At 37.7% G+C, this 9,943-nt stretch overlaps 1 protein-coding gene across 1 annotated transcript; it reads left to right on the top strand.

Annotated features, from left to right (window-relative positions):
- Positions 1-303: 303 nt before the first annotated feature.
- Positions 304-8,823, top strand: Nmbr (neuromedin B receptor). The gene is made up of 3 exons (XM_027401886.2): positions 304-725; positions 6,371-6,719; positions 8,422-8,823. Exons 1-3 carry the CDS (start codon positions 304-306, stop codon positions 8,821-8,823), a joined length of 1,173 nt encoding a protein of 390 aa, XP_027257687.1.
- The last annotated feature ends 1,120 nt before the right edge of the window (positions 8,824-9,943 follow it).

Genomic DNA, 9,943 nt, shown 5'->3' with positions numbered 1-9,943 from the left:
GGTTCTCCCGCTTGCTACTAGCGGGAAATAAGCCTTAAAAACGGAGTAAAGCCTCAACTGCTTGCTTTTTGTTTGAGTTTAAATCGCAAACCTGCAGTAGTGAAGGGAACCTCTCCTAGGGAAAAGCTCCGGAGCGTATCGCTCAGACTTCTCTTCGGGACCAGCGCTGTGGCTCAGTCCCAGAAGCCAGAAACTTGCCAGGATTAGAGGCAAATCAATTAAACCCACGTCGTGCTCGTCATTGCACTTTTCAAGACATTCGAGTGCTTGAAAACTCCTGCGGGTTCTTTGGGAAAAAAGATCATGCCCCCCAGGTTTCTTTCCAACCTGTCCTTGCCCATGGAGGCGAATGAGAGTGAGTTGGTTCCTGAGGTGTGGGAAAAAGATTTCCTGCCCCACTCGGATGGGACCACCGCGGAGTTGGTGATCCGCTGTGTGATCCCATCCCTCTACCTAGTCATCATTACTGTGGGCTTGTTGGGTAACATCATTCTGGTGAAGATATTCCTCACTAACAGCGCTATGAGGAGCGTCCCCAACATCTTCATCTCTAATCTGGCGGCTGGAGACCTGCTGCTGCTGCTGACCTGCGTTCCAGTGGACGCCTCCCGCTACTTTTTTGATGAGTGGGTGTTCGGCAAGCTGGGCTGCAAACTCATCCCTGCCATCCAGCTCACCTCTGTGGGGGTTTCTGTGTTCACGCTCACCGCCCTCAGCGCGGACAGGTAAGAGTACAGCTAGCATGGGGAGAAACTGGAAAAGTGATGGACAGGGTCAGGGGACTAGGATTATTGGGAATTGGAATGCACCTGCCCAGGAAAAAGGATGTTAGGATAGGTTGGGGATGGAGATGGGTAAGTGTATGTATATAAATAATGGAAGCCTAGTTTTAAAAAAATGTGCAAACTATTTAAATAATAGTAAAAATTTAAACTTGCACACTCTAGTGCCTGCATTTCCCCACACACTTTGGAAACCTTACTATGCACTTCACAGAAGATCTACAGTATAAACAAGTTAAAGTTCAAGTGTCTTCTGGGATTTTTTTCCCCCTCTGTTTGTCTAAACTTAAGCAGGATCCTTTCTGATTCAGTAGAGTGGCATTCTGGTACATTAGAACACTAAATTTAACTTGAGGAAACCGCCTAATTTACCCTGTGCACCACTTTCATTTTGAAGTAATACTACTTGTCTAATGAAAACAATAAGAATTGTAAGCTTCAAAAATAGGCTCTCACATCTTGTTTGAAAATCTTAAGTTCTTCTAATTCTTGTTGAAATCAAGAGATTTCTCCCCAAATGATGTTAAATTTTAATGTCTTAAAACAATGCTATGGGCACAGTCTTCATTATCAATCTCCTTTCACACTCTAGCAGTGTGAAGTATTCATTGTATTACTTGGTAGATCAATTGGTTCAACATTGTCATTTTCCATGTGTGGCTTCCAAAGCTCAGAGAATATAAGTCCTCCTGTGATTGCTGGGAGGAAAATCCAGGCTTCCTGAAAGGAGGCTAGGACTGTTAGCCTGGGCTGCCTGCACCATGTTTTCAGGTCTTTTATGCAGGAGGGAATTCTGGGAGATTGGCTGGGGGCAAAGTTTATAATTTGGCATCATTATTGGAGCTGTGGTCTCATTCTCTTGGGAATGAAAGACTGAAGTTATTTTGCTAAACAATTCAACTTGGTTATAAAAATAAAATGGCATTCACTCTCCTTATTTAATTATCAGTGAGTCTGGATCTGAGTTTCTGGGGGGCTGGCTATACTGTCCTTATACTAATTTGGAATTGAAGAGTCAATATTTATTGGAAATAGTGGGAAGTCTTTATAATGCTGTTGTTAGTTGAGTAGTAGTTAGTTTATGTAGCATACTATTTTAAGTCACTCCTGGAAAAGTGACAAAAATTTTAAATATCTTATGAACCTTATTTTGTCTCCTTGGCACCAGTTTTATTATCTTTTTTAAAGTTTTGTTTGAACTTCAGAGCTAAAATATGCCATTTGAACTTGGCTGCTCTTCTTCAGAAGCCCATTTTAATCAGACTGTTAAAGAAATAAACTTAATTAGAACAAAACACAATGATTAGCTATCACAATAGGTGAACTTGACACTAAGCATTCATTTTTAACTCATAGTATTGGTAGCAAAACTCAGAGCTTGAGTTTATTTCACACAAGTTTTTCAATCTATTGTCATGGAAACAAGTAAGTTTTCCTTGACCAGAGGGAGAAGACTGAAGAGCCTCCTGCATTTAGGACCTTTTGGTACATTGCCTCTTTTGGGGTTCCCTGACTGTTTTCAATTTGCTCCAATTAATGAAGCTTAAATAAAAATGTCAATAACACATTACAAGGATAAAAGGGAGGAAAACAAGTGTAGGGAAAATGAAAGTTGAAAAATGTAGGATGACCCGTACTTTCACAAAAGGTAGTTAATTTTTCTGAGAGCTTTTGAGTTGTCATCACAAAAGAAAAGTTGCCATTTATACTAAGAACCCAGCTGTGATGTTTACAGAGCTATAGTCACAGAATTTGCTATCTCTGCAATTTATTGCATTTATATTAAATAAAGTGTGTTACATTATATTTGACTGCAGTAAATTATGTCTTTTACTCAGTTGATTTCAATCACTGCTAGATTGCTTCCATTTTCCTTCTCATTAAAAGTAGCATCACTGACTTAAAATGCACTGTTTTATTCTTGAATATTAACACTGTTTCCACAATTCAGTTATAGCTATGTGATTATTTGTTTCCTTGTGACACACATGGTAAGATGTGAATGTGCCAGGCTGGATTTTATGGCAGCTGGGTTCTCATTGCAATCCTTATAAACACATACTTTTTCTGCAGAAGGATGACAAAATATCACAAAACTTGTGCTCCTAAAGTAGTGTTTACCTAATATGAGAATCAGAGAAGGCATCTGATTCTCTAAGTACCAGATTTCTGTTGATTCCAGAAATTCACTGTGAATGTGCCCCACTGCTCTGGAATGATGCCCACTGCTAGTTGCTTCTAAGGATGATCTATGTGCAGATTTGAAAAATATTAGTAAAGGTAGAATCTCTCAATTCACATCCTAGAGACTCTGTCACTCAATCTTTGTAAAACCCAATTTGTCCTCCTTGCCCGTCCCCCAATTCTTTAGGTGATTCTGAAGCTTGATACACATTGAACATTACAGACAGTCTCCATTGTACACCACCATTCCTGTCTCAACCCATTATTTAGCAGCTCCACTCACCACAATTGATTTTAATTAACGAGATCCTTAATACTCAGGCCCATCACCATTTACTGAGAACACACTGGTTGCTCTGAATAGTATACTGTGTACTAGAGGAGCAACAATGAGCAAGAGCCTTGCTTCTGTTAATCGATGGTTCACACCCAGACTCCTTGTTGGCATCCTTCCTGCATAATAAAGTTCAATAAGAAAAAGACTGTTGTTTAACTAGACAAGTTTAAAGAAACAGAGATTTTTGACATGTCCTGATGATTTTTGCAAGAAGTAAAAAGGATCTAATTTCCTATTTATTTTATATTATCATTAAATTCAGTTTTATATTTACATTAAATTCATACTCCAATCAGATACTATAAATGAGATTCAAGTTGATGAAATCTATTCATTGATGCTTAATGCATGGATGATGATGATTATACTTCCCTATGTCTGTCTTTTGGTTGGTTATTCTTTAATTCAATTAGAAAAATCTCTCTGAGACTGTTTTTAAGGGAAAATGTAACATTTTACACATATCTATTATGCTACTGAGTTTAATTAAATAAGTTTTATGATGAGGGACATCTTTCTCATGTTTTATGTAAATATTTGAAGAAAGCATGATAAAACATGCCCACTTTAATATGCATTAGATGACTTTACTTATTGCTTTATATTCTTCCAAAGATATACTTACAGCATTAATATTCTTTCAGAGCTGGGTCTATGGCTCAGTAGTAGAGTACTTGTCTTTAATGTGTGATTCCCTGGGCTTATTACCTAGTACTTTCTCCTCCCCCACAAAACAAAAAACAAATGCTCATTTACGTTTGTAAGCTATGTTCCAGTACTGACAACTTTTATAATCTTTTGTTTCTTACACTATAAACAAAGTGTAATTCTTTGTTTATAGAATTTGCACTACTGTCTTTTCATTTAGAGACTCCCTGAGGTATAGCCCTCTTGTCTTGCAGGTGGTGACAAAAATCATCACTGTTGAAAAGGTCTTAATCATCTTTGCCCTACTTTCCAGCTAGGTTCACCTTCTTAAATGAATTTTGGCCTATTGTTAGTAGTCTTATCACAATGAACAGTTTACACATTTTATAACAATTCACATTTCTCTATCATCTTTTAAGGGGCACAGTGCCTATTATAACCTGAAGGTTTGTGTCCTCCTAAAATTCATAAATTGAAATATTTTCCCACTAAACAATGGTGACATGTAGTGGAAACTTTGGGAGATGATTAAGTTTTTAGAGTAGGGTCATTGTGAGAACAGCGCCAGAAGAACCCAGTGGAAGACTGTACTAACACATCTATAAGCCAAGGCACTGGCTGGAGCACTCTATGGGTAGAAACAAACTTCCACACTGCCTTGGAGAGTAGAGGGTATCAGCTGGTGGGGAAAGCAAGTGGGTTTTACACAATCATCATGAGGGGGTGGGACTTTGAGCTGATCAGGTTGTTTCAGACCAATCGGGAACTAGATGCCCTTGTTCAGGTCCTTGTGGTAGTCTAGGAGGGAGGTAGTGGATTTCCTGGTAACAGAAATCAGCCTTAAGAGATTCCCAAGAGATTCTGAGGTTAGGCTTCTATTTATCCAGTAAAATCCTTCTGTTTATACAGTCAGAGTCCTTCTGTTTAGAACACTGTAACTAGCACTGCCATTTGGCCAGTGTGTGTGTGGGAGGCTGCTTTGGACCTAACACATGCTATCCAGAAAGGGCACTCTCATCAGGCTCTGAATCTGTCAAAATCTTTATCCTTGGATTCGCACTCTTCAGGACTGTAAAATAACTTTCTGGGGTTCATAAATCACCCAGTCTAGGGTGCTTTAATTTACTATTCCAATTACCTAAGACTATGTCTCTGCATGAGTATGTACCAGATGGTGTGGAGAGGGGTATCTTCCTTTTATTCTATTTTTTTTAATATCAGGGGTATTCAGAATATCCCCTGTGGTTCTTGGTTACCTAAATCATTGAGGAGCTTTATTAGCTGTTTTATCCATTTTCCTCCAATAAAAAAATACAAATCTATCTATCTATCTATCTATCTATCTATCTATCTATCTATCTATCTATTTTTGGTAAGTTGCCTGCATCAGATATCTGATAACCATTATAGGTCAATAAATAAATAAATTTTGGGAGGGAGATATTTTTTATTCTTGCTTCAGAGTGAAAATAAAAAGACCTTAAGTGACCTTTCTAAATGATATCATAGGCAATGATGAAGTGGTCTGACTGAAATCACTTTTTATTATATTTTGTCATTTATCTCTTAGATACAACTTCAAACCATTTAAAGACAAATACAGCTTGCTTATATACAATTTGGTTTGTCTGAAGTATCACTACTTCATGAGAAGTTAAGGATTAAGACACTGTGTCTCAAAATGTGAGTCCTTTACCACTTGTCATGACTACATATAGCCACTAGTGTCCTTGATGTGAGAGGGTAGGCTGCTGTGTGGTCTAACAAAATAAAATAGGTCTATAAAAACAAAATACTCTTCCATTTTCAGTTCTTTAGATTGCATTGTGGAAAAAATTCCACACTGGACTCCTATCTAGGGTTTATTGATTAGGAAAATGTTAGGGAAAAATGCTGAAAGTCCCAAACTCTGAAGCTTTGAGAATAGAATCAAGGTAGGATTTAACTGCATTGCTTTGCAGACCTTTGATAACTCAGTTACTTTCCCTTAGATAGCAAGCATAATTGAGACATAGGAAATGAAAGCATTCAAATAAGAAAATCTAATAGCTGATCAAGTTCAATGAAAAATGATACATGTACTACTGTACATTGATTGGAGATAAAATCATTGTGAAAGAGCCAATCACCATTTCTTAGGAGATTCCACTTTAAATTTTTTTTCTTTTTCACTATGCTCTGTGTCAATAAGCCCTGGAATGAATTGGAGACACTGAGATGCCAGAGAATTTGTGTTTTCCATATGTTAGGAAACAGCCAGAGAAAGAAGTGTTGGCACCTATTCTGCCAAGGATATTTAGTTCACTCTTCCCTCCCTCTTCCTCCTCTCCTTCCCTTCCTTGCCTTTTTTCTTTCATTTATCCTCATTCCACTCTTCCCTCCTTTCTTTCTAGAGAGTAACTTGAGCCTCTTGTCCTAGGTACAGAGCTATCGTGAATCCCATGGACATGCAGACTTCTGGCGTGGTGCTGTGGACCAGTGTGAAGGCTGTGGGCATCTGGGTAGTCTCTGTGTTGTTGGCAGTCCCTGAAGCTGTGTTTTCGGAAGTAGCACAAATTGGTAGCTTGGATAACAGCAGTTTCACAGCATGTATACCCTACCCTCAAACAGATGAGTTGCACCCCAAGATTCACTCAGTGCTTATTTTTCTTGTTTATTTCCTCATACCACTTGTTATTATCAGCATTTATTATTACCACATCGCAAAGACTTTAATTAAAAGTGCACACAATCTTCCAGGAGAATCCAATGAACATACCAAAAGGCAGGTAAGCTGAGTCTCTCTCTCTCTCTCTCTCTCTCTCTCTCTCTCTCTCTCTCTCTCTCTCTCTCTCTCTCTCTGTGTGTGTGTGTGTGTGTGTGTGTGTGTGTGTGTGTGTGTGTGCATGTGTGTGTGTTATTTTATGGGTTGTTAATCATCCCACAAAATACAAAGAGCACCTTTGGGCTTTCTCTTTCCTTAACAGATAGGATCTTGGGGAATTTCTTATATGTGGTTGGGTCACATATAAATGGGATCCACTTGGATACCATTTATCAGGCATCAGAGCCTTTGAAAAGAACTGGAATGTCATCAGTATAAACTAAAACTTTGTGCTTGGTGGCAGTTTGTATACAGACTGCTTAGCAGTGTGAGGATCCCCTGAAGCCATGCACACACACATACACATGAATGGATAATAAATAAAAATGATGTTTGTTTTTTAAAAAATACATGAAAATATTTGTATGAAGATGAAGATCTGTCTGAAAAGTTCAGATTTTAAGTGTAAATTGACTATTATCTTTTCCTGGTATCCCTGAAAGGGTGATGTGAAATGTGAAGAAAGATGCCTCTGTAACAAGGATAGGGCAGTGCCTAGGGCTGGGCCTAGGATTTGAGTGGGTAGCAGAATGAGAGGCTCTAGGAACTGCAGAGAACCAGAGAGAATGAATGTGGTACCAAAGGTGGTTGGGACCGTTGGTCTATTACAACTATGCAATCTTCCCCAACATTAGTTGAAAGTTGGTCACATGTAGATTAGCTACAACCCTTTTTTTTCGGTTAAAGATCATGAAATAATAATTTCAGTTAAAGTTATTTGTGTGAAAGTGAAAGAATGTTACTGTGTAGAAATTCCTAGTTGTGTGTTTCTATATTCCTAGAGATAAAACCACAAATGGGCCAGAACTTCCATAATTACAAACGTTACAGGGAGGCGATGGATGCTTTTTGGCAATTTGAATGCAAATAAACTAAATCTGAGATTACTAGTGTTACTTGTGGGTGTAGATGGAGAGAGATCTTTGAGCCACCCACCAATCAGCAGCAGGAGCTGTCAGAAGTTTCCATGGTGCAGGGTAGCCTTCATTAATTAATGAATATTGACAAGAAGAGTAGACATTCATTTTAAAGATTCAGATAGCTAACCAATGTTTCAGATAAATCAATCATTTCTTATCTAAGTATCTGGAATCATGGAAGCAAAACATTTATACATCAGGTCCTTTAATTTACATAACTAGACATTTTACTGTGGGTTCTAAAATCCAAATTTTATCATAATTGTTTGTTTGAGTTTTGGGTTTTGATTTCCTTTAAGTTGAATTCTCCGAATATCCACAACTTTTTTTTTTTTTTTAAATGCTGTCGGTTCTGCCTTATTTTTGTAAATTTTCCCTTGGAGATTTTATAAGCTCTGATTGGGTAACTGAGTCTTGACATTTTCCAAGATATCATCTCAAAGCCCAATTTGCTTGAACTTGAGTCCCCAGTTTTGGACTGCCATGAATGTCCTACATCCATGCTGTGTCATCTAGAGAGGACACATTGAGTACTATAAATTTTTTATTGATAATTACTACTACAGTTGAATTGTCTAACTTAGGGCACCAAGATGCATCATTAGTACAACTGCATTCTATTTCTTGGTGTCAGCTATGTTTCTTTCCCTTTGACCAATCAATGGGTATCTTTGCTGTTGTTTATAGATGGAGACCCGGAAACGATTGGCTAAGATTGTGCTCGTCTTCGTGGCCTGCTTTGTCTTCTGCTGGTTTCCCAACCACGTCCTCTACTTGTACAGGTCTTTCAACTACAAGGAGATCGACCCTTCTCTGGGTCACATGATTGTCACCTTAGTGGCCCGGGTTCTGAGCTTCAGCAATTCCTGTGTCAATCCCTTTGCTCTTTACCTGCTCAGCGAAAGCTTCAGGAAGCACTTCAACAGTCAGCTCTGTTGCAGGAGGAAGTCCTACCCCGAGAGGTCAACCAGCTACCTTGTCAGTTCTTCAGCAGTGAGAATGACTTCTCTGAAGAGCAACACAAAGAACGTGGTGACCAGTTCTGTCCTGCTAAACGGACACAGCATGAAGCAGGAAATAGCTCTGTGATTGGAGGCTATTAAAGTCACTCTTGGAAAATCCCTTACAACTTTTGCTATTATTACTGAGCAAAGTAAAACTCAGTAATTTCCACATTCATGCTGTCCTCTAGCTAATTCATCAGGGGACTTCATGATTGACTGAAGTACAAGACAAATATTTTTCTCTGAATAGAGTTTTACATTAGATCATGCACATCTATACTAAACATATATAACTCATGTACATTTCCTGCTAACATTGATTTACAAATTCCCCCAGGATTTAAGGCATTGCCACAAGCAACTGTGCCATACTTACTTTAAATTCCTTTTATCCTAAATCGTAGAGAATATTTCCATAATCAGTTAAATTGGGTGAGAGATAATATTAAACACCTATTATTTGAAATATAAATTACATCATTCTGATGAGCAGTAGGCTTTGTTTATAACTAGTATATATATGTGTATGTATATTTACTAATTTGAAAAAAACACAAGTGGAGATTAATCATAATTCATTAATATTTATGGTTCTTTATATAATTGTAATTTATAGAAATGTTTGTACTATCTAGATATAGTATTGGGAAGTATGATACCATTTTTTAGGAATTGTAAATTGATATATGAATGTGTTTATGTAAAAGAGGTATCATATGCTCCAAATTCCAATAATATGACTCAGATGTGTGCATGTCCATTTTTACAATTTGGCTGCTTCTGTGTAGGTAATAAGATTTGTATAATTCTGGTGAGTTCTCATTTGCTCTTGCATCTGCCAACTGACAAGTGTATGAGATCTCAGGCACTTTTCTCTGCATGATATCAGTTTTCTCTGAATAAACATCTTGATATTTTTCAGCAAAATATAAACATTGTCTTTATTAAAACCCAAAGGCTATCCCTTTCTTCAGCCCATATGTCTAATTCTTGAGTTTCTTCATGCCAAGTTGAATTCTAAATACATTTAGGTGACTTTGCTGGTACATTAAGCTTCTCTTTAAATATTCCTAACCCACACTACTGAAGGTATTAAGCAATCATTTGGACACAGCAATTCAAAAATAAATGAAGGCAAATTACCTATAGCATATGATAATAGCAATAATAATGAACACTAACCAAGTGTTGTTATTTTCTAGTTT

Source organism: Cricetulus griseus, chromosome 2, assembly GCF_003668045.3.
Source record: "Cricetulus griseus strain 17A/GY chromosome 2, alternate assembly CriGri-PICRH-1.0, whole genome shotgun sequence".
NCBI lineage: Eukaryota > Metazoa > Chordata > Mammalia > Rodentia > Cricetidae > Cricetulus > Cricetulus griseus.
This window is presented reverse-complemented; position numbering and strand designations above follow the sequence as displayed.

Excerpts from the sequence above, each read along its gene's own strand:
- Nmbr (XM_027401886.2), top strand. The coding sequence starts at position 304 with ATGCCCCCCAGGTTTCTTTCCAACCTGTCCTTGCCCATGGAGGCGAAT. Across the intron at positions 726-6,370 it reads ACCGCCCTCAGCGCGGACAG|GTACAGAGCTATCGTGAATC; the intron begins GTAAGAGTACAG and ends CTCTTGTCCTAG. Across the intron at positions 6,720-8,421 it reads ATGAACATACCAAAAGGCAG|ATGGAGACCCGGAAACGATT; the intron begins GTAAGCTGAGTC and ends TGTTGTTTATAG.